The following is a 26084-nucleotide window of genomic DNA, read 5'->3' as shown; positions in this document are numbered from 1 at the left end:
ATTTGATTTGTGACGCGACAGCCCTTAAAATCTAATTTTGCCGGCTTACAGTTTCCGCGACGTCAATCCATCGCGCACACTATAAGCGCACGCGGCGGCGGCAATGTATTTGTTTTCGGGCGACGTCGCGTCGCCGGCACTATAAGCGCGGCCTTACAGGCAAACACAGCTCTCTGCAGCTCCCGAGACAAAGCAAGAACTATTCAGTTATGCTAAATCAATACGTTCGATTCGTACGTACCGGTGCGCAGCCGGTGAGCTTGGAAGTAATAAAGTGTTTTTCGGAGAACGGAGAACGTAACACGTACAGTTTAATATTTCGAATGCTTTTATCTCCTGAACAGAGCATGGTGTTTCTAAAAATGAAAACCGTGCTGGGAAGGGGAAGAATAGGCCGCTGGTGAGCACGAGATTCCTTATTAATGGGCATAGTGAGTGCTGCTTTGATATTCCCCATGTCAATTCCCAAAAGGTTCTGTCTATATGATACTTTGTGTACAGATACTGAGAAGCCCTGAGGCCATTTGGATGAGGGAGGGGGGAGGGCATGGGGTTGTGGATGCCCTCCTGGGTGACTTTTTGGGCTGTTGGTAAAGATTTAAGGGTGGGATTGGATTATTATATGGTTAGTGATGTTTGATCATTTACACTGCTGTGTAGGTTCTGTTGACGTATTATGGGTTAAATCTTGGCTGGGAGGCGAGAGGTTAATAGTATGTTATGAAGGTGGGTTTGTGGTCTGTTAATTCATTGGTGTTTTAAATAAATAGTGCTGCGGCCGTACCACCACCATTAAAAGTGTGTCTTGTGTGTTTATTCCTTTGGTGTATATACAGCTCAACCCCGTTATAGCGTGATCCGCTATAACGCGGATCCGCTTATAACGCGGTGTGAGCGTGGAACCCGAATATTTAATTTAAAAAATATATATATATATTATTGAGCCACCTGTGCTGAAGCAGGGATATCCCCAATACCTGGCTCTTGAGCACTGGAGTTGGCCTCCCCTGCCTTAGACAATCAGCATTGCCGGATCAATGTAACGATGTTCTAGGTGTTCCAATGGACTAATCAAAAAACACAAAATAAGACACAAAGCTGCAGAAAATGGTTTTATTTTCCTCTGAACCCATTTTAAGTTCTCAGACGGTTGTGACATCTAACTCCACAGAACAATAAATAAACATTAATATCGAGTTGGTTAGGAATATGTACTGTAAATCTTATTCATTACTTTAGGGACAGGTACAAAATAATCAGCATCACAATACATAGGAATCAGCAGGACACCAGAATTCATATTTACCCCACACAATTAAAAGTGGTTTCAAATGCATTAAAAAAATACACCAAATTTCAGTATACAGTAATTACTGACCAAGCTAGCCAACTGGATTCAGTTCTATTCCATAAGAGTGGTGACCACCTGTTGACATCTGTATTATAGATTATATGATCAATAGAACCTTCATAATTTTCCCTTTTTATTCAGAGGTTAACTTTACAGTCAAAGTTGATAGATGAAATATCCCTGCAATTAAATACCCCCCCCCCACCCTGTTTTTCCCACCTGAGCTATATTGTGTAGCCAATTAATGTGCTCGGAAGATCGTTATAGCCGGGCCTACTTTGTGGTTAAAGATATGGTGACCAGAAGTCCCGGTTTAGCCAGGGCAGTCCCACTATTTAAGGCCTGTCTCGACTTTTTTGGGGTGCTGTCCCTGGTTTTAAATCCCTTTGGCCGCGCATGCACAGTTGGCAAGTGCCGATCGGCACTTGCCGGCTGCTCATGTGCGGTCAGCGTTGGCCGGTCGTTCTTTGTACATACGCAGTTGGCGAGTGCCAACTGTGCATGCGTGAGATTTGTCCCGGACAAATATGGTCACTCTAGTTAAAGAGCCAGTCCCAGGTATTCTGTAGTTATATGACATGCATTTCCACTGTTCCCTTTTATTTATGCATTTTTCGTTTAAAATCAACAGCTTCTCCTGCTGGACTCTACTTTGTAACTAAAGCAGAACAATAGTGGGTTGCCAGGTTGGGAATGAAATCTGCCACGCAGAATAAACAAGCCGTGTAATAACGAGAGATGTCGCAGTGACCGGAAAAGCTGACCGAGAACAGGAAATCGCCGAAGTATACAGTATGAACCAATGCGTTGGGAGAGGGGCCTGCTACCCAGGGGGGGAGGGGACGTGGGTCAAAGTAAATAAAGTGCATACAGGTTTGTTTTGACACATTTTCTCCCGTTTGCGTTGCATATATGGAAGTGTTTCTTACGTTTGGGGGAGATTGCCCCTTTTAAACGCATTATCAAATAAGGACCCTCGCAGTCATTTATAAGAAATAATCCAGCAAAATGTCAGCAAGTCCTCTCTACAATAGAAGACACAGAGCATTGTTGCTATGAAGATTATGTCAAGCAGAAATTCACAATGAGAGTATTAACTCTTTCAGCGACGGAGGGACTTGCAACGTTTGGCACTTGGCAAGATACTGTTTTGGAATTTCGGCATCCCGCGAGGTCTGTAGCCGACTATTAACTCCTCAGGAGAGAGAGAAGCAACGCGGGAATTTTAAGCTCCATACCGACAATGACGGAGCTTCTGTGTTGGAACGGATTGATGTGCTGCTCCGTCTAATGTCAGCTGGAAGTTGGGGACAGGCCTGGGTGGGATCACGTCAGATCCGTGTTGGTTTAACAGGGTAAATATCAAATAAAAAGAAAGCCATGAAACAAAAGTGACCAATGCAGAATTAAGTCAAAGGAGAACAAGAGAAATAACACAGCTTTGCAATCAAGGATCAACTAGACCATCAGTGGCCAACTCCTGTCTTCATGAGCCACCAACAGGTGACGTTTTAAGGATATTCCTGCTTCAGCTCAATAAGTGGCTCACCTGTGCTGAAGCAGAGATAGCCCCAACACCTGTTGGTGGCCCTTAAGGACCAGAGATAGCCACCCCTGAACTAGACCAACCCACCATGTCAGAACAGGGTAACCCACTGCTACACATCATCGAGGCTGTAATGACCACCAGTCTCTGACTTAATGTATTCACAAACATTAAAAATAAAAAATGGTACTTAACTGGCAATTTGTTAAATATTGTAAACAAACATGTACATTTCAACATTTCTGGATCAGGGGGACGGGGGTGGGGGGGACTTTGCAACTGGCCAGCTCCGCACCGCAACAGATACCAGCTTCTCAGTGATTGCTAATGTTGGACTTCCGTAGTGTAATGACCAGTTTTTGTATTGACTGAGCCACCTGTGCTGAAGCAGAGATATCCTTAAAACCCGACACAGTGGTGGCCCTTGAGGACTGGAGTTGCCCAGCCCTGAACTACACTCTATTTCTTTGCTGATCGTATATTATTTGTTATGGAGCAATCTACTATTTACCTCCATGTACACTGTCCCCTGACCATTGAGACAAGCAGACTCTGCTACATTACGTTCTTTTGATCACTTACATTCAGTAGCGATGCAGGACCTGCGAGGGAAGTGGGAGGCAGATGACAAGTACAACAACGGCAAAGAACATTTCTTTACGTGAATAGTATCCTCTTAGTAGACACAAGCGTATAGGAGTTCAGAATGCAAGACGCAGTAAGGACTGCTGTTTTCCGAAGCATTACCCCTCTAGCGCCTTCAGGACTGGAGGGGGCTTGTAATGCATTGTAACCATGTCCTAAGAATTAACTGTGCGTCTTTTTTCCCCCATCTGGGGGAGTGATCTTTGATCACGGATTTGCCCGTGTGCTCCAATGCCCTCCGCATTCATTCGCGGTTTTAAATAACGTCTACCCCCTTTTTTTTTTAATCCCATTTTGAGTTTTGTTCAGCAAAGCCGCATCAAGTATTGGTTACTGCACAACCCACACAACAGGTGACGTCGCTATATTCATGAGATCTCGCTGTCCATCCGTAGGGCGCCCACTGAAGTCCTGGGGCGCCTTGAGGTGGATCTATGTCGTGAGCTTGGAGTAACTTGGAGGAGAGAACTTTCTTCTCAGATACTTGAGGACGTAGAGGGGTAGACAACTGACCAGTGTTATCACCGTGACTTTCCAAAGGAACGACAGAGTGGCAATGAAGTAAACATCTAAAATGAATAAAACAAGGGTTAATTCCAGAGTTCAATACACAAAGCAGTTGTACATTTCTATGCTTTTCTATCCCTTGAGTCCAGGCACAAAGTACATTTTCCTGTCTTGTCTTTAAATAGTTTCTGGGCATGCTAGCCAGCCTATCTGAACAAGCTCCTCACCCCTACCACACGCAGTAATTGTCACCTGAGATCTGACTCCAAAAGACTCTTCATGGTCCCAAGGTTGAACAAAGTATCCGGCCGCTCCTCCTTCTCTTACCGTGCACCCCACAACTGGAACAGTCTACCATCTAAGATCTTTCAAGACTTCCACGGTCTCACATTTTAATCTGGTCTGTAACTGTTACTTACGCCTATAATCATATATTATCTCTTAAAATGTTGTCCATGAAATGTCTGTAAATTGAATGTATAACCTATGTTCATTTAATGTAACCGTGTATTGTCATAACTCACACAGCTTATAATGGTTGAAAGGCAGGGTTGCAGACCTGTCTAAGGCTGAGTCCATGGTGACTCCAGCCGTGCGGAGGCGCGCTGAGGCTGAGGGAAAGCGGGTGCTTTCCCTGGCTTTAGTTCGCGCGCCGTCCGGGGGCGGGCCAGTGACGTCACGGAGCTGGTTCGCCCTTATTGGGCGAACCGCTCACGTGACCGGCCCTGCGCTCCCGTGAGCGCCAAAACTAAAAAAAAATGTAAGTGCTATGCCTCTGCACGCCTGCGGAAGCGTGCGTGAGCCCCTGCTAAAGCTGCTCTCATTGCGGCTGCAGGGGCTCACTGACAAGCGTCAGCGCGCCTCAGCACGGGTCAGCGCCAAAGCGCTGACCATGGACTCAGCCTAAGACATGTGATATTCTTTATTGGCTATACGCTAACGGTGGAGGTTTTTTGTTGCCTTTTTCACCCACGATAACTTAAAATGTGAAATGGTAAACCTATCCAGCCTAGAAATATTTCAAAGCAAGTATAAACCAACCTCACACTGATGATACCCATCAAGGTTGAAACATATGAGTGGTTTGTACTTGCTTTGCTAGTCCCATGCTGTGCTTAAAAGCTGTGTGAACGGCGCTGCATCAGCTTAAATGGGCTCCATGTGAATGGATATTCCAGGCAAAAGGTGACACATTGTGTGCTCATTTGCATGTCATTTCCCAGAATCCCTTACTGCAGTGGGAGCACTGTATGCTAGGTGATGATGTCTAAGACATGTGAACGTGCTCACAAGTGATATTCTTTATTGGCTATATGCTAACGGTGGAGGTTTTTTGTTGCCTTTTTAACCCATCATAACTTAAAATGTGATATATATATATATATATATATATATATATATATATATATATATATATATATATATATATATATATATATATATAATTACACACACCATCCATGTACATGCGCATTAAAGCAGTACATCTTTCTCATCCCCCATTGTCTGTAACTGTTACTTACGCCCATAACATACATTCTCTCCAACTGTCCACGAAATGTCTTTAAATATAATGTATAGCCTCTGTCCATTTAACGCACCCCTATATTGTCCTCACAACTCTGAGCCCAGGACATACTTGAAAACGAGCGGTATTGCTTCCTAGCGAAACATGTTTTATGAATAAAACAAGTAACAGTGTACAGCGCTGCGTTATATGTTGGCGCTTTTATCAACAAACAACCCCCTCCCCCCCGAAATAAAAATATCATCATTTGCAAAGCAGTACGCTGCAGGTCCCCTCCGTCGGCGAAGGGTTAATAGAAAGAGCATAGCGCTGTCATTTGAAAGGGAGCCAGCAATATATTCCAAGGTTAACGCAAACCGCCGGCCGCCTGAGCCCTGCCTTTGTGTTCCAGACAGCCCTTTAACACGCGGCGTTTGAAGCCAGGAAGAGAGAGGCCACCGGTTGCACCGGAGCAGGATACGAAGCACGGACAGCGCTGGGGATCTTCGGAGGTCAGGAGTGACATCTTGTGGATGCAGATAGCTGCTCCCCCGGGCGTCAGAGCACCGCGTGGCGCGGAGTGACGAGCGTCGCAAACATGAAAGGGATGCAGTGTCCCGTCAACTGCACGGGGGGGAAGGGTTATCTCCATGATTCGCGTCGGCGCAGGAGGATTGGAAAAGCCATTAGTCTCCCTGTCGCTGGTGGTGATGTGACGCGTGAAAGGTACGAGTTGCGGCATTCGGAAACGCAACTCCCTTTGTGCCACAGAGACCCCCCTTTTGGTTTAGGGGATGTGTAGCAGGGGGTTTCCCGGAGCTGAAATGTTCTATTTACGGCTCTGCGGACCCCTTGCTTTCGAGATACTTCCCACTGTAGGTAGCACGTTTCTGTGTCCCCCGCACCCCTGTCTCCCCGCCACCGTCTCCCCCCCCCCGTCCCCCATGGGAAACAAAATGTCGGTTTGAATCGCCCAGGTTGTAAGGGCCAATAGGAAGCCGCATTGTCATTTGGTGCGGTATTCCTATTGGCCAGCGTGTTGCATGGGGATTTAAATACCAGGAGATCGCAGCGCTAACTTTCCTGGTAAATATCTCGGGGACCAGGTGATCCCAGTAGCTAAAAGTAAAGCTTTTCAGTTTCGGGTACCCCCTGTTTCCCAGGAAAGGGGCTACGGGGGTGGGTGAGGTGGTGTGGGGCTGTTTGTTGCCTTATTTGTTCAGCTTTGACTGAGTATGCATGCTGAAACTAAAGTATCATTACCATGTAACTAACTGTAGCTAGAACAACCAGTTATTAAACAACATAACAGTTGTGATTGTGTGTGTGTGTATGCGCGCGCGCGTGTGTGAGTATCCTAATGGGGGATTTCAGAGCGGAATACATAGCCAGGATATAAAAGACATCTGTCAGGAGAATAAAATAAAATGAAAATAAAGCAATAAAATGATTTGGTCAGGGTGCCGATTTCGAATCCATATTGTGCACCCTGCAAGGCCTTCTGATGAAGCTCCGAGGAGTGAAACGTGTTGGAACTGCAGAGACTCTCCAGGCCATTCTCCGTTTGGAGCCTGTGGAGACGCGGAAGAGACTGAGACCCGAGAGTTGCGCTTCCGTCACGACCGGAAGTGACGCCACAAGCCGAAACGGAGGACTCATGCATCCACAGCACTGCGAAGAGCACTAGTGCGGTCAGCTTTCTGTGAAACCTTTTGTGGTCAATCTGCGCTTGGCCCGTGGCCTAATTGTGAGTGTAACCTGTATAGCCTTGTGTATTATAATTCAAAACAGTATCACACTATGATCTTCTCTATTGCATTTAGTTTTTTTCACGTCTTCAGCATCATCGCATCTCTATTATTACCAAGCTACAGTTAAGGATTCATTTGTCGTTTGACTCCTACCCACCTAATGTGAGTCTATCGTCATCCACTGTTTTGAACATCATCTGTCGATTGTTCCATATAGTAAACTCACCTGAGAAGGGTTTTCTCTTCCTATTATACCGGTTTCTATTTATGTGTAATCTTTTGGAGTGTTAGGCTGCGCTTATAGTGCCAGCGACGCGACGTTGCGGCAAAACAAATGTATTGCAGCTGTCGCGTGCGCTTATAGCAAGCGCGACGGAGCAACGCTGGCGGAGCGAATTCTTGCAGCCGGTCAAATTTGATTTTTCAGAGGCTGGTCGCCCGCGACGTCGCCGGAAAGCGAAATACAACTTTCGCTAGCGGTGACGGCAACGGGTGACGTCATCCGTCATGTCGCCGTCGCGAACACTATAAGCGCAGCCTTACATTGTTATTTTATCTCTCACACATAGTACTGCACTATGGACTACGTTGGCACTTTAGGCCTCGTGCAATGCCGCGCGCCACCCCAAAAATGAATGTTTTCCTTTGAACGCGCACATACGCGTTCACGCGCGCGTTTTTTTAATTGAGTTTGCAAATTGTTCTTGCCTTGCGACAGCCACGGCACATGAGCGGTTCAGCCAATGAGGGCGAACCGATCACGTGATGCTACGGCCACGCCTCCCTGTCGCCTCCAGCCTGCAGTGCAGGTTTCGCGCACAACGCGCGAGTGACGTCACGCGGTCGTGCGCACGCACCAACGCCGCAACTATAAACGTGGCCTTATACGTAAGCGATAAGGATAACATTTGCTTGCATACTTTCTGTGCACCTGATCACCAGAAACATACATTTCATATTTCTTTATAGCACTTCGAATCAAAATACGTGTTTATATATTTCCTGTACATTTTTACTAAGTTCCACAAAGCTGTCTGTGAGTAGGTTCCTGGCTCTGCACTTCTTTAACCCTGACTCTGCTGAAAAGCAGTGTAATGCGCTTATAGAGCCCCACGTTAAAGTGGATAAGAAGTAAAGGCGGACGCGCTGTGCGCTCATTGGTATGTCATTACCCAGAATCCCACTCACCAATAAATTCATGAAGGAAGACCAAAGAGGCGATGTAACAGGACAGGCTGAGGAGCTCGGCCACGATCATAAGCCAGTGCCACGTCTGGATGGTCAGCGCCACCATCAGCAGCTCGGTGAGAATCAGAGCCGTGAAGGAGATGGCCACGATGTGGACAAACTCGGACTCGAACAGCAGCAATGCCCCGTACATGATGATGCTTCCTGTAACCAAGAAGGAGACGTCTCAAGGGGGCATCGGAGCTGGGAATGCGGCTGGCATCGTCCGCTATTTTAATTACTGTAGACTTAAATAAAGCATTTTGTGCCCTATTTACAAAACGGCATTGCCCTACAAAACCCCTTTACTTTAGTGGTCCATAGCGAGTCTTCTGGCGCTGGAAGATGTCTTATACACTAGCAGCACTTAGTATGGATGCGCCTTTATGTCCGTTTCGGGGTTTTTCTTCTTTATAATTAACCAGTTTAGAGATACTGTACCTGCATTTATTTTGTACCATTTTGGGGGGAGGTCGAGCCGACAATTCCCTATCCGAGTACGGGGGTTTGTTTATGTTTTATATCATATTATAAACGTCTTAGAAGAAATAAAAAGGGTACTTTAATATCCTTGGTTTGCCTTCCTTCTGTCCTGGGCGCACTCAGCACCGGTGGATCAGCGCCAGGGCGGCATGGAGGGCTCTTGTAGGATACATTGCCGGCTTTGACATAAAGCAGCAATATCAGCTTCCATTTTTTTCAGGTATGAACAGGGGATCTCCGGGGCTGAACTGTGTTCATTTCAGCTCCCAGAACCCCCTGCGACACTTACCTCCGTAGGGGGTGCCGGTGTCTCTGTAGAGTTTAAATCTCCCGGTACCGCCGGCCAATAGGAAGTCACAACGGATGACGTCACAGCTTCCTATTGGCCCGCGTGACCCAGGACACTGAAAAGCCGCCATTTCGTTAGGCCCACCGTTTCTCTGCTTGCAGAGATGCCGCCACCTTTACGGAGGTAAGTATCTCTGGGAGCAGGGGGTCACCAGAGCTGAAATTAGCGGGTTCAGCGCCGAAGCCCCCTGCTTCCAACCTGTAATAAACGCAATGCAGCATGTATTCTTGCTTTAAGGGGAATAAAGTGGTCTTGTCCTGACTCTGTGCTTAGTTTTAACCGACGTAAAGCACAGCGAGAATCCATACAGTTTGTCCTGAACATTTATTTAAGCGTTTTATTGATTCTGTAGCACTGGACCCAGGTATTATTACAGTTAGATCTTGTTCTTGAGCCTCATATAATGAATTAATAAAGCTCAGTGTCCAACTCAACCTGACGCCTTGCTTTCCATCATCTGAGCGAATAAATAGTTTATTCGAAAAGCACTTGAAGTGCGGCGCCAAGTTGATTCTTACCTTGATAGATACTGATCAGAACCCAGATTAGAAAGGTTTTGTACGACAAAGGACGACCCTGAAAAAAGGGGAAAGGTGGAATTACGAAAGCAATCGCTTCTACTGAACTGATGTCTTTGTACTGTGGATAGAGAATGTATAATAATAAATTAACATTGCACATGGGGCTAGGGTGTGTGTGCTGGGGTTCATTTAAAAAGGAAATCCCTTCAAGCACCAAAGTGTACTAATGGCAGTGATATGGTTAAGGGGTCAGTCCCTCCTAGAGGCAACATGTACTAATGGCAGTGACATGGTTAAGGGGTCAGTCCCTCCTAGGGGCAACGTGTACTAATGGCAGTGACATGGTTAAGGGGTCAGTCACTCCTAGGGGCAACGTGTACTAATGGCAGTGACATGGTTATGGGGTCAGTCCCTCCTAGGAGCCAAGTGTACTAATGGCAGTGACATGGTTATGGGGTCAGTCCCTCCTAGGAGCCAAGTGTACTAATGGCAGTGACATGGTTAAGGGGTCAGTCCCTCCTAGGGGCAACGTGTACTAATGGCAGTGACATGGTTAAGGGGTCAGTCCCTCCTAGGAGCCAAGTGTACTAATGGCAGTGACATGGTTATGGGGTCAGTCCCTCCTAGGAGCCAAGTGTACTAATGGCAGTGACATGGTTAAGGGGTCAGTCCCTCCTAGGGGCAACGTGTACTAATGGCAGTGACATGGTTAAGGGGTCAGTCCCTCCTAGGGGCAAAGTGTACTAATGGCAGTGACATGTTTAAGGGGTCAGTCCCTCCTAGGAGCAAAGTGTACTAATGGCAGTTACATGGTTAAGGGGTCAGTCCCTCCTAGGGGCAAAGTGTACTAATGGCAGTGACATGGTTATGGGGTCAGTCCCTCTAGGACCAACGTGTACTAATGGCAGTGACATGGTTATGGGTTCAGTCCCTCTAGGACCAATGTGAACTAATGGCAGGGACACATTTAAGGGATTACATCTGGGGGATTGATGCCTTTTTTTTACTCCCTATATGTATTTAAAAAAAAAAATTAAGTTTGTTTGTGAGCACGGTGAGCGGAGACTTCAGAGGGGTCTGATTTCCTCTGCCTGTTCCCTTCTGTTTGATGTCAACTGTGTGTTCAACAAGACTCTGCACAGGCAGAGACCCCCCCCCCCTCCTTATCTTTATTGGCTCTCTGATAAGGCCAGGTTGGGAAAAGGCTAACAAATGCAATTTGTAAATACATTTCCAGACAAAGAAAATGAGCCAAATATTTGCTTTAGGCACCGTTAGATTAGTTTAAGGAAGCCAACTAGATAACTAAATTGTTCACAAAAATACTGGTGGCCATTTACATGGGATTGCACCTATACCGTCTTTAGGGGACTGGGCCAGTATATCTATCCAAGATGTGAGCGATGTACAAAACATAAACCTGTACATTGCACAGTCAGAGTTGGCAGGACCGCACCTAAACAACTTCTACAGGAACCCCTCACCTGTACAAACAGTATGGTGACCTTCAGGCAGAGAAGGACAAGCTGGCACATGCTGCAGGTTTACTGAGCAATGATAAATAAGTGTTTTGCCTGCACTGCCGCCATTCACCGGGGTGAGGGAAACGGCTCTCGCTGTCCGGCGTGCCTGGCGTCTGCCAATTAAACTGGAATCTCCCACTTCATCGGTCAGGGACCTCTGGGCACTGGGGTGAAAGACGCTTACCTTAAGGAGGTCCTTATAGAGTTCAGGGTAGAGCATGGCAACCTCAGACTTGACATCTTTATCCAGCACCAAAGAAAACACGGGGAACATGGTGTAGAGAGTGGAGTATCTGCCGGGACAAGAAGGGAGATTCGCCCGGGCTCACTTTCACATGGTAACAAAACGAGAATCTTTGTAGTGATCCCTTTCATCGGATAAATGTCAAAATCATCCACATAGTGCTGTACAGGAGCAAAAACACACACACACAGCCTCACACACACACACAGCCTCACACACACACAGCCTCACACACTCTCACACACACACACACACACACACACACACACACACAGCCTCACACACACACAGCCTCACACACACACTCTCACACACACACTCTCACACACACACACACACACACACACACACACACACACACACACACACACACACACACACACACACACTCTCACACACACTCACACACACACACACACACACACACACACACACACAGCCTCACACACACACACAGCCTCACACACACACAGCCTCACACACACAGCCTCACACACACACTCTCACACACACACACTCTCACACACACACACTCTCACACACACACACACACACACACACTCTCACACACACACACACACACACACACACACACACACACACACACACACACACACACACACACACACACACACACACACACACACACACACACACACACACACACACACACACACACACACTCACACACACACACACACACACACACACACACACACACACACACACTCACACACACACTCACACACTCACACACTCTCACACACTCTCACACACACACACTCTCACACACACACACTCACACACACACACACACACACACACACACACACACACTCACACACACACACACACACACACACACACACACACACACACACACACTCTCACACACTCTCACACTCTCACACACTCTCACACACTCTCACACACACACACTCTCACACACTCTCACACACACACACTCACACACACACACACACACACACACACACACACACACACACACACACACACACACACACACACACACACACACACACACACACACACACACACACACACACACACACACACACTCACACACACACACTCTCACACACACACACACACACACACACACACACACACACACACACACACACACACTCTCACACACACACAGTGCTGGGCTACATCACGTTCTATTTTCTCCAGTATCTTTGTGTACAGAGACTCTTAATAATAGGAAGCAGTGCGGCGTGTTTATATGCAGGCACATCAGCCCCCCCCCCCCGTGCCACACTGCTTTAACCCTTTGAGTGCCGGAGGGGCAGCGGCCCCAGAGTGCAATGGCCCCCCTCCGGCATCGGCGACGCGCCATCGCGGACGCCGGGAACGTACGAGCCCTACGTTTCCACTCTTCTCACATCGAGGTTCGAAACGCGCGATCTCGCCTCCGAAAACGGGCAAGCAGTCTATGCCGTCATGGGAACCCTGGGGTGCCAGACCTCACGACATAGAAGGGTCATATTTGGGTGTACCCAAAAGGTTAAGCCTACGGTCGCCGCAGGGGACCAGCGACCCGTTGCCGAAAGGGTTAATACCCTGGTTGACGAGCAACAGATGGCTTTCCAACGCACTGCAGATCAGTCAATAGCAAAATGGTTAACCCAAAAGTATGCCAAGTCCAGAGCTTTAATTAGTGCTCAGTGACTCACTGCTGTGGCCTTCAGCTCTTCCTGATAGAATTCCCACAGTGCAACAGAAGGTAGTGCCCGCTGCAAGCTCAGAAGCTATTGGCCGAATACCTATTCTTCATCCTCCTGATTAAATCATACAGGTCCCTAAAGGCTGCGAACATTGAAACAAATCCGGGGGTGAAGGGGGGAAGGGGGGGAAGGGGTGGCCTAACAATGAACCGTGATAGTGTACAGAACAAGCCCGGTCAGGAAGGGTGGAATAAAGAGAATCTAAAATGGTATGCGGTGACGATAATGGAGCATTAACCATTTTAATCCACCCTCTCTGCCAGAAACGGTTAAAGAGAAATTCCTCGGTGCTCATTTTGAATAATCATTTTAAAAAGATTTACATTTAAAAAAAATAAATAAAGATTTGACCTAAAACAGAGGTCCCCCCCGGAGCTGGAATCGGACAGTAGGCCGCGGCTGTTTCGCTGCCGACAAGTCTTCTCCGGCATTCGGCCGCATTGGGACCCTCCGCCGCTTCTCCAAGGTAAGTTAATTTAAGGGTTCATTTAGCAGTTAGGGTAAGGTGTTATGGATAGGGGTTTTAGGTAGGGGCTTAGGTTAAGGGTTTTAAGGTAAGGTTGTATGGGTAAGGGGTGGCGTTAATATTAAGGGTTTTTTAGGGTAAGGGGTAAGATTAGAGACTTACCGTGGCGGAGAAGCGGCCAGCGGCAAGGTCACTGGTGGCTAAACGCCGGCAGAGTTTTGGTTGCGGCTACACAGCCACGACCAAATGTTCTAGACAGCCCCGGAGGTGTTCCGTGGCCATGCGTTGTCCGGGAGCCCCGTGGTTTCCTTGCTGCGGCTCAAAATGGGACACAAAATGGTGGCGGGGTCATGACTCGGCCCGGTGATGCCTTTACTTTCAATTGGCAGCCCTGCAGCTAAGTTTGTAGACTGGTAGACATATTTGGAGTTTTGGCACAAACAAATGACAATATCTGGGGAACCGGGGGACAAGGACACTGGACGTCAGGGGGGATGATCTGGGGGATCCCTCTAATTCAGGGGATGTGTATTATTCTTTTTGGGGAGGGCTGTTGCTTTACACCTGCTGATTAATGCAGTTTCTTGACGACCCCTGGTGAAAACAAGATACACTTTGAGTACGTCGGAGCTCCAAAGCTAGTGAACACATTCGGGAAGCCGGGGAGCCCAACTCTCCACAGAACTGCAATGGCTCCAACTTCCCCCGCAAAACCAGCTCAAGCCTGCCCACCCAGAACAGACTGCGTGGGGGTATATACAATACTATTACACTTACCCAATGATGAGGAATCCTTGGTAGAGTGGAACGGAGGCGAAGTAAAATACAGAGGAGAAGACGGCCTGTAACGATATACCGGTCATGTGTCAGTCCTGAAAATGGTTTGGTTTGTAATGCTACGGATAGTACTAATAATAATGCTAGGTAATATGCTTAGCATCTTTTTATGCCCTTTTAAACACACACACATACATCCAAAAGCAAACATAAAAGTCAATGATATCATCAGAAGGGTAAAGTAATAAAAATGGCTGTGAGAAGGACATATTGCATAAAGATGGTACTAGACTGGATTACAATGAGTATCAAAAGACCAAGATGACGACCAAAACCAAGATGGGAGGAGGCCCATCATGATCATCATCCCTTGTCTCCCCACTGTTGGATGAAGGCCTCCCCAATGATCTCCCAGGTACTACGGTTGCAAGACGGTCTTCTCCACGTTGCTCCAACACATTTTCTGATTCCATCCTCACATCTTACTTTTGGTACTTTTCTTGGTCTTTACATCTCTCTCGGAATCCAGTCAAGTCTCATCTTTATCTAACGATGGCCATTTCTTCTTGTGATATGTCCGGCCTGCCGCCATTTTCATTTCTTCCCCCATGTGCTGATGTCACAGACAGTTGTTTGGTTTCGAACCCATGGCTTATTTTTCCTGCCTCTTTGGCTAATACCCAGCATGCATCTCTCCATACTTCTTAGCGTTTTCTGAAGCTTCTGAATTATCTTCACATTTAGTGTCCACGTTTCCCAACCATAAGTGAGCACGGGCAGGTTACACAGGGTGAAAACTTTCCTCTTGAGGAACCGTGGAAGGTTCCCTTGAAATATTGTGTTGTGCCTTCCAAATGTGACACACACACACACACACACACACACACACACACACACACACACACACACACACACACACACACACACACACACACACACTATATGCTATACCATATATTTATATGTAAAACATTATTATATTGATACAGAAGTTGCACCTAATTCATATAAAAAAAGGCTATAGAACTTCTACAATTGATCCAAGCTCCCCTAATGCATAATATAAATCAGACCCTATAGTGTCCATGTGAGCTGTGTGGGGGCGAACTTCTCTAAAAAGATGAAAGGTAACAAATTACCCCCGCAATGCAAATATAACAACCATTTCTTATATCTTAATATTATTCAACCAATGTTCATCAAAAGACACTTCAACCTGAGGGCTCAATGCTGCCCATTGAGTAACAACTCCCGGGGTTCCTGAAAATAGCATGAGGGCCTTTTTGTCTCTTGTTGTACACATTGGGTCACAAACCCAGTAGCACTCCAAATTACTTACACACACACACACACACACACACACACACACACACACACACACACACACACACACACGCAAAGATGGACCACAGCATTTCCAATTAAATCTCCACTATGACCACTGCTTAACCACTTGTGATTTAGTTATACACGATAACAACGCGATAAGGAAGAAGTGCACGTTTTAGATTTGCAATAGATAGTTCATAGCAAGTTTATTTCAGGTCAGTGTGAATAGCAAAGTAGAACAATGAGCTGCCCTCTCTCTCTCGAGAGAGGAAGTTTAGGCTGAATGTGTGAACAGTTGTATGGTATTTATAATTATGGAGATCCTGCTTTGAAAGATATAACATTTATGCCTGAAAACTCTCGGTGCCTCATTTTTTTAACTGCAGGCTTTCAAAATGTGTTGAAAAGATGACATTATATCTGGCGGAGTAACACCGTCGTCATGGGCCAGCTTACAGAAACCGTCTATTATTTCTGAGACACACCTGGGTAGTGCTAGGTTTCCAACAATTCATTTTAAATGGAAACCAAAGATCTCGCTTCCCAGCAGCCTCTCTGTTAAAGGGGAAATCCTTCCGAGGACCAAAGTGAACTAATTCCAATGACAGCTTTAAGGGGATCGCATCTTTTTTTTTTTTTTTACCCAAATTGGACACCTGTAAGTATTTGTTTTTTTTAAGTTAGTCTTGGGACATTCCCCCTAGCTGCTCCTTTGTGTGATGATGTCACTGTGATGATGTCACTGTGTGATCAGCAAGTGCTTGTCCCCCTCCCCACATCACCTAATCTTTATTGTCTCTCTGATAAGGAGGGGGTGGGATAAGGGGAAAAAAACACTTCCCCATTCAGAGGCCCCTAAGAAATTCAACTGGCCGACTATTTGGGATTGTACCTTTCAGGTGCTACTCTAAGGCCCGTAATATAGTGGGCGCGCACACTCCGCCGTACGCATGCGCGGCACTTATTGTTGGCTGTGGCTAGTCAGTCGTCCTATACTAGGGACGCGCGCGCGCACGGCAGTGAGCGTGGAGCCGGCCGATCGGGGGAAAGCCGGTGAAAAGAATCTTTTCGCGCCGCTACCGCTGAGACTGTAATGTATGTATGTATGTATGTATGTATGTATGTATGTATGTATGTATGTATGTGTGTGTGTGTGTGTGTGTATATGTATGTGGTATTTTGGATGGGCCAAACAGGGAGCTGTGGATCCAGAACTTTGGGCCAATCAGATGGGACGTGTGTCCAAACCCCACCCTCAGCCAGCTCACCACCTATGATTAGCCAATCAAGGATGCTGGGAGATGTTTTAGAGTTGCAGCCAATAACAGAGCTAGCCTGTAAACATGGAACCATGATAAAGAGAGGAAATCCAGGGTCAAGCGGTGCGAGATCACCTAAAATACAGGAAGTTGGCTAGTTACAAATGGCAGAAGGATATATATATAATATATATATCAAATAAAAATATCACTTGTGAGCACATTCACGTGTCTTAGACAGGTCTGCAGCCCTGCCTTTCACCATTATCACCTAGCATACAGTGCTCCCACTGCAGCAAGGGATTCCGGGAAGTGACATGCAAATGAGCACAGTGTGTCACCTTTTGCCTGAAATTCATTTTAACAGGGAGCCCTTATAAGCTAATGCTTGCCGTTCACACAGCTTTTAAGCACAGCATGGGATGCAGAGCCAGTGAAACCACTCACAGACAGCTATTTCAACCGTTTGGGTCTCATCAGAGGCTGGATGTACTGGCTCTGCAATTTTCAAGGCTGGGTAGGTTTACCATACTTTATACCGTATAAGTTAAGTTCACCCACCATAACGTGGGCAAGTGCCTTTATCTCCCTGTGCCTCAGGCACCAAAAACGTAGAGTGTAAGCTCTGCGGGGCAGGGTCTGTGTCTGTAACATTCCTACGTGCTGCGTCCCGCGCGCTGTGCTGTAATTGTGACGCGCTGAGTCCCATTGGGAGAAAAGTGCCACATGAAATAATGTTATTATTATAATACCTAATATCTAACGCGGGGAACAGAGAGGTCCAAAATCTATCATTATAAGGGGACCTGGCTGATGGCGAGGAGGCAGCAGGTTGGGGCTTGCGCACTTCTTGGCCACCTCGGTGCCTCCCTCCGTCACACACACGCGCGCGGCATAAAAGGCAGGTTTCCTTGCTCATCGGCTGAACGGTGCTAATGCATTTAATGTCAGCCCTGCTCGGTACGCCCTCACGTCCATATCTCGGGCTGTTTATTCTGCAGAACATTGTTTTGAGATGAAAGAATTTCCTTCTATTAATTTTATTAGTCATTACATGACGTTCTCTGTCACCACCTCAATTGTACCGTTTCCTTCTGTTTAGAAACCCGGCTATTTGTGGAGTGTGAGGACTGCCTCGCAAAACGTAGGTTCCATTTTTTTTTTTTAATTATAATTGTTAACATTTTTGGCTTACCTTTAAAAAAAATACACTGGGTGACAGATTGTGAGACCCCAAAATATCCTGATGTAAGGAAACCAGGTTTGGAACTTTGGAGCTTAAAAGCTATTTTTTTTTAAAATAGGGTTGAACCAGGGGCTGTCCGGAGTGGAACCCCACTAATTTCAGCTCTGGGGACCCCCTGCTTCCTGAGATACTTAACCACAGGGGGTGCCGGTAGCTGCTCTGGCTGGGGTTCTCATAATGGTGGATTTACAGCTCCCCCGGCCCAATAGGAAGCCAAGACGTCACCCTTTTTCGGCTTCCTATTGGCCGGCGTGATAGGGACATTGAAGCAGGGATCTCCGGAGCTGAAATTAATGGGGTTCGGTTCAGAGACCCCCTTCTACCATTCTATGAATTTTTTTTAAAAAGCACCTAGCTTGGACTGAACCTTTAAGTTCCAGTATTTGTGTTCCACTAATGGGTTATACTGGAGGTAATGGTACAATTTATCCCCCATTTTTCTGATGTATGTTAAATCTTATAAAGGGACTTCTAAAAAGCAACAAGAGAAGAACGAACGTGCGAGGCTCTGATAATCTGGTTTTATCACCGCATGACACGATGTGGTGGTGGAGGGGGGTGGGGGGATATCGGATCAGAATAAAAGAGGTATGTAGGCGTGACCTGGCAAGCCGCACAGGGCTGTAGGCCTCACCGCGCCCACCAGGACAAAAACACCTGGACTCGGAAAATTGGAGCAAATAAGCCGCAGACATTATTTACCGACCAACGAATTACAAGTATGCCAACAGTAAAACCAAACGGCTGTGCTGGATCAACTAAAACATCCGACCGCAAGGTCACGCAGGTACCATGTAAGTGATTTCCAAGTGACCACAGGTAGCCCCCTCAAAACCCATACCATTAATTAATGGGGTTCAGACCGAGCTTAAGGCAGCAAAATTTGGGAGCGGCACAAATGTCCGCCCCCATATACATCTGCCACTCTTTCGGGTCAAATCGGGCCTAATGGGAAGGCACTTAAATGTGGCGGCCGCCCCGTGGCACTTACATGGGGCGGCTGTCTCCTTGCCGTCACCCTCCTCCTCCTTTCGAATTGCAGCGTCAAATGACGTTGCGTTATCATGGCACCGTGACGCCATGCGACATCACGCGACGTTACATTGGTGACGTCCCCGCTGTCATTTGACGCTGCGAATCAGAAGCAGAAGGAGGGTGGAAGCAAGGAGGCGGTCACCACAGCTAAACGCCACTGGGCGGCCGCCACTGCTAAGTACCACGGGGGGGGGGGGGGAGGGGGGTGGATTTTCACATCCGATGTAAATGGTATGTACTAAAAAAAATGGCATCTGTGTCAAAATCGGCCATCAAATTGAACCTGGCGTAAACTTTAATGTCTGTTAATAGCGTGGGTGCACAATGAGGCTGCTACGCGTCAACGAAAAATGTATTTGACGTCGCACAGATATTTCATAATGCAACTTAACAGAGCGTATTATTGTCCTGACAGTATGGCTAGTGTACATAACATCAATTATATTAACCAATACCAGATATAGACTAAAAATAAAAACGACATCATCCTGCTTTCATTTCCATTGTATCAATGCGGGTGGTACGGCATGATGCAATGTGTCAAAATCCATATTCATTTTATTATAATTTTATGTATTACTACTTTCTAGCAAAAACGAATGTCGGCGGTCCGGTTAGCACATCGGCGCAGCGTTCGGCACTTTTAGCTTCTTATCCACTTAAGCAGTTACACTGATTGCCAGGGGGGGTCTCTGTAAGTGCCCCTTACCTTCCGGCTTCTCCTCTCCGGCAACGTGATGCAGCGGCGTCCCGTTCCCATTGCAACGGGACGCCGAGACGTCACGGAGATGAGGAGCCGGTTGGAGATGCCGGAGCAGTTAAGAGGCCCCGCGCTCTCCCTCCCGCCTGCCCCCCCACCCGGCACTGAGCCCCGCTAAATTGCAAGCTGGCTCGAAGAACCAGAATATATTATTTGGGTGCATCAATAATGGCACAAAAAATAATATCCACAACATTTAACAGGGAAATCCCTCTCTTCTGTGCATCAGTCATCAGATAAATCCATATCAAAGTGCCCAGGGAAAAAAAGAGGATGGGTGGCACCAGTTATACCCACAAAATCAATTTATTCACCCATAAGTAGAAACTGTAGCAGCATACAGACTATAAAAATGCACAGATAGGCATATACACCAACCTCCGTGTGCCATGGACAACATCCAAAAAGCAGATACTTTACAGCTTGGAGGTAAGACCGGGGATCCGGGGGAAGACCCCGCCGATGTTCGTTTCGCATTCAAACTAAGCGCATCTGCCAGCCCTGAAGGAACGTTAGATTGAACGCGAAACCAACATCGGCTGGAGCTTCTCCCTGATCTTACCTCAAAGGTGTAAAGGATCTCTTTTTTTTGGCAATATCACTATTATAGGCAAGGTAGAGATCAGGATGTGTTACATACCTGCATTGTGCTAATACACAGACTCCTATGGATGACAAACTGACTGAGGGCGGCTGATCTCTTGTAGCTGTTCCTCCCGTGCACCATTAGTAACCTGCCCAGGTGTTTAAACTGGGTCACCGAGAAGTCCGCTGCCAGGGACGCCTGCTTCCCTTCCTAAAAGGGGAACAAACCAGGCAGCGTCAGAGCCCGCAATCATGCCGGGTCATCAATAGATGTGTGTGACCGTGTCCCGATTCGATTCGCAATATCGCGCAAATCTTCGCTGAGAATGTTTCATTTTTTGTCTCTCACCAGTCCTTAAGGGCCACCAACAGGTTGGATTTTAAGGATATCCCTGCTTCAGCACAGGTGGCTCAGTCCACGACTGCACCACCTGTGCTGAAGCAGGGATATCCTTGTTGGGGGGGGTCTTGAGGACTGGAGTTGAGAACCCCTAGGTTAAGAGATTCTGCGCTCAAATGTTAACCCCGTCAGTCCGCTGCAGGCGCCTCCAGCATCGAGAACTGGAAGAAATGTACAACGTCCTCACCTTCCCCTCCACTCCTACTCCGCAATCGGCTTCTTGGATCATGCTGACGTCATTCCCGCCATCACCTGCAAATCAAGACACCATCGGAACAGTTGTGGGTGCGCAATACCGCCCAACATTCAATACCCACGTGTGAAGAGTACGGGAACCTTTACATTCAGTTCCTGGACACACAAACACACACACACACACACACACACACACACACTTTAAGTTATGGTGGGTGAAAAAGGCAACAAAAAACCTCCACCGTTAGCATATAGCCAATAAAGAATATCACTTGTGAGCACATTCACATGTCTTAGACAGGTCTGCAACCCTGCCTTTCAACCATTATCACCTAGCATACAGTGCTTCCACTGCATGACACACCCATTGTGTGCTCATTTGCATGTCATTTCCCAGAATCCCTTGCAGCAGTGGGAGCACTGTATGCTAGGTGATAATGGTTGAAAGGCAGGTTGCAGACCTGTCCAAGACATGTGAATCTGCTCACAAGTGATTATATATATTATATAGACATACATACATACATACATACATACATACATACACATACATACACATACATATATCACCCACCCACAAAACTATCAGGTAAACAGAAACAAAACATGATGTGTATCTATCTCAACCACAAAGAAATAACCAGAGCCTTCTCTTTCTTGTGCAAGAAGACGCAGCTTTTAATAACAGGCTGATAACAACCTCGTGGTTCCTCTTTACACAGACGCAGTATTTCGGAGATATCCTCCTACACCGGAAACTGCACACACCTCGAGGTCTTTATCTGATTAAATACCTAACCCTAAATCCAATCGCTTGCTGCGCCTGCTCCAAGCACATCCGCCCTACCCGGTCCTATTATATTAAATCTTAACATTTTACGGGAAAGCCCCCCCCCCCCCCCCAAAACCAGCGCGGTCTTCAATATCAGGAGCCATTTTTTTTTTATATCCCCTCATTTATGATTTAAAACAAATGTAGTTAATATATTACAATACCGTTTCTTTATATGGGGGGAGGGGGGGGAATTAAACTTTTTTTTACTTTCTTGGGGGGGGGGAAAGAACATTAAAAAAAAAGTATGTTATTATTTATTTTAGTATGTTACAGAAACTTCTCACAACATAATGATACCAAGCTTGAAATAGAGTAAGTGAGGGGATTTATGTTCAAACGCTATTATTAATAATTGGTCAGTGTACTGAGAAATGGGCTGTGTCTATTATGTCTGCGAGTAAAAATATAGAAACTCTATCAAACCTGGATTCCCACGGCTCTTTCTACTCAACTCAGAACCAGCAAATTCCCACCATAACTTATTTAATGTGTGGGTGAAACCTATCCCAGCTTCATATGGCAAAGTCAGTATCACCAACCTCACACTGATGAGACCCAAAAGGTCGAAAAAGGCTGTTTGTGAGTAGGGTTACTGACTCTGCACTTCTTTAACCCGGGCTGTGCTGAAACGCTGTATATCACGGCAGGCAGAAGCTTCTAGGGGTCCGTGTTAAAATGGATTTGAAGCGAATGGTGACACTGTGTGCTCATTTGCATGCCATTACCCAGAATCCCTGGCTGCAGAGGAAGCACTGTATGCTAAGAGATAATGGGGAAAGGCAGCGCTGCAGACGTGTCTGAGACGTGAACGTGCTCACAAGGGGTATTTTCATTTGCTCAGAAAATTCAACTTGTAATTTCCCCAAAATGAAGGCAGCCAAACCTTTGCTATTAGCATGGTTAGAGGTGTTAAGGGAAGTTAATTAGACAATGTGTAATGGTCAACTGAGTGGGAATGCACCTTTAAATAATGCCACCAAACTGGAAATGGGTACATGGAAATGGGGCACAATCAGGCACTTTGATGGGTTACCGAGAGATTACTACGTTTGTGGATCTCGTTCGTACCTACAGCACAGGTGAGTTTCCCCGTCCGCTCCTGCAGCAGACGCACGATCTGAGCCTTCTGGGTAGGGGCGCAGCGGCAGCACACCACCGTAGGACACTGGCAGGCCAACTCCATGAACTCATACTCGTAATATTTCAGGCATACCTGTGCCACGGTGACAATGGGAGACACGGTTATCCTGGCATGTTGCGGCAACTAATGGAGCAACGTCTACGTATTGTTCACAAGACCGACTGGTAAAGATGGAAGAAGCCCGGCGTCACCAACGGAAAGTCAGAACGTCATCTCACAAGGGCGTTACAACGCTCTGCTGATCGCCGGAGTGTGCCTGACCGTATGTATGCATATATATATATATAACATTATTTATATACTTTAGCACCATCCAGGTATATAGCGCTACACAATACACGTGAAATAATATTATAACGCAGAATGGGAATAAGCGCTTCGGACATAAAACAATAGGAAAAGCAGTCCCTGCCCCGCAGAGCTTACAATCGCATGGTCATTTTGCGTCTACGGAATAAGGATTATTGCTCTGTGGGCAAATTGCTTGCATCTCGGGAACAGTGGGGAACGCAGGAACTCCCCAGTTCAGATAATTAAAAAATAAAATAGTAAAAATATGCTTTGTTTTCGATTATTATATTTATGTCGTATTTTATATTACTACTCGAAACCAAAACATCAGATTTGCGGCTCAACTCTGTGCTTGGGATTCCCGCCGAGCCCACTTCATAACACTCGTTAAATACCTCTAACGAGTCTCCTGAGATAACCAGAGCGCAGTCGTGCTTCCTCCGAAATGCGTTCAATTCCAGGTGGGCTTCCCCCCTGTTAGCTACCTGGGAACGAGAAGTATATGATTATGGTGCTATAATCTGGTGAAGAGAACGGGAGACAATGGATAGGCGTGTATACGTAACCCTTTCCCCAAACCTACGTACAACTAGCTAGAAAGGCCGATATTCAAATTTTCAGAGCTGCAAACAAGGCACACTTTGTACAGATAATGTTAACCCTTTTTTTCGCCAGATGTGCCTGAAATGCATTGATGAGAAATGTGTTTGAAGACTAAAAGAGCCTCAATGTGTGTCTCGTGTATAGAGATGCGTGAAACTTTCACACGAGGTCGGGAGCCATGTGAAATTGGAACTTTATCTAGTCGTGAGAAAAAGCCACGGTTCTGTCAAAGTTCGCAAGCGGTAAACCGGCTTCAACTCAACGTACGTCGCTATTTCATATAATAAATTGCAAATATCTAAAAAAAAAAAATATAATACATTTAAACCACTAGATCCTCTTTAAATGCCTTGGTAAATAGATAGGTATTGAGCCTGTTATTATAGAGTCCCAGAGAGGGAGCCTCTCGAGCTGAACGAGGCAGAGTGTTCCAGAGAGTGGGAGCAGCTCGGGCGCCAAAGAAGTCACGGAGATTCCCGGAACTGAAGGAGTCCCTCACCTGCAGATCAAAATGAGCGATTGGGGGGGTAGGGAACTAAAAGCCCCGTCAGATAGCTGGGACTCTGGCCATGTAGTGCTTTGAATGTCAAGTAATGTGTGGCTGGCCGCTTTCTCAACCAAAGAGTTACAAAAGCTATATGTCCTCCGGGAACCCAGGTAGATACTCACAGGTCTGAAAATATGAATGTCCTGATTTCTGGTCACCAGATGTGCGTTCTTTGCCGTACATGTAGCGGTTTCCAGCTTGTCTCCAGTCAACATCCAGACCTGAAAAAATAAATACTTCCATAATACTGCGATGACCTCATGAAGAGAGAAATGTTTTGTTTGTTTTTACATGTAATACATATATTTCCCCCGCTTCTGTTCAAATTATTTCTAATGCTTTCTCTTTATCCACATCAGGTGCCAGAGTTACTGTGATAAAGATCTGTATGTAGTATTTTCGAATGTTAGGTTAATAATCCGAAGAAACAATGAGAAAAATGTGATGGGAAGGTCAAATAATGATTCATAATGACAAGATGATACATATCATGGAGTCCCCTTGGATATACGTCCTTGATACCTTCATTCCGGCATTCCGTAATGTCTCCAGGGTGGGTCGAACATCAGCCTGCAGTTGGTCTTCAACTCCTGTCAGACACAGTAGTTCCATCTCCATTTCCAGGCTCTCAATGACGGTTGCCACTTTGAGTGACCGGTCGTGAACGCTGAGCTTTGCCTGGACGTATCGTGCCTGCGCCCAACACAAGAGAACGCCGTCAAAATGGGGGACTGGGTCAGGAGCGGCGAACTCCAGTCCTCAAGGGCCACCAAGAGGCCACGTTTTAAGGATATTCCCGCTTTAGCACAGACAGTGCAGTCAATGACTGAGCCACCTGCGCTGAAGCAGGGATATCCTTAAAACCTGACCTGTTGGTGGCCCTTGAGGACTGGAGTTAGTCACTTCTGTACTCCTGACGATGACTGACCTTGTATCAGGTGACTATCATTCAACTTAACAAATGCTTCCTCCTGCCTTCCGAACGCGTTGGCAGCTTCTCTATATCATAACAACATTGTAACTGAGTGAACCTTTATTGCACAGGAAGTGAAAAGCTCATTTGACCTTATGTTCAGATAGTGGTCGTGCAGTGCCATCGATGTATACAGTATGCGGGTGGAAATAGGTGGTAGGTGACGGGAGGGGAAAGGCCAAAACATGATGTCATCATTGCTCCGAATGACTTACTATGACTGTATTCACTCATTCA

The 26084-nt window shown here is 46.5% G+C and overlaps 1 protein-coding gene across 1 annotated transcript; it reads right to left on the bottom strand.

Moving 5' to 3' along the window:
* Window positions 1-1099: 1099 nt before the first annotated feature.
* Window positions 1100-25657, bottom strand: LOC142481434 (putative phospholipid-transporting ATPase IIA). Its single transcript, XM_075582865.1, has 11 exons — window positions 25397-25657; window positions 24997-25095; window positions 24120-24209; window positions 23361-23505; window positions 21450-21514; window positions 20918-21073; window positions 14649-14713; window positions 11595-11703; window positions 9885-9942; window positions 8496-8699; window positions 1100-4111 (listed from the first exon to the last, which is right to left on the bottom strand). The coding sequence occupies exons 1-11, from the start codon at window positions 25490-25492 to the stop codon at window positions 3975-3977; spliced, it is 1224 nt and encodes a 407-aa protein (XP_075438980.1). The 5' UTR covers window positions 25493-25657; the 3' UTR covers window positions 1100-3974.
* Window positions 25658-26084: the final 427 nt, after the last annotated feature.

This window comes from Ascaphus truei, unplaced genomic scaffold (assembly GCF_040206685.1).
Source record: "Ascaphus truei isolate aAscTru1 unplaced genomic scaffold, aAscTru1.hap1 HAP1_SCAFFOLD_2664, whole genome shotgun sequence".
NCBI classification, from domain to species: Eukaryota; Metazoa; Chordata; class Amphibia; order Anura; family Ascaphidae; genus Ascaphus; species Ascaphus truei.
Note: the sequence above shows the minus strand (reverse complement) of the source record. Positions and strands in the feature narration are given on the sequence as shown.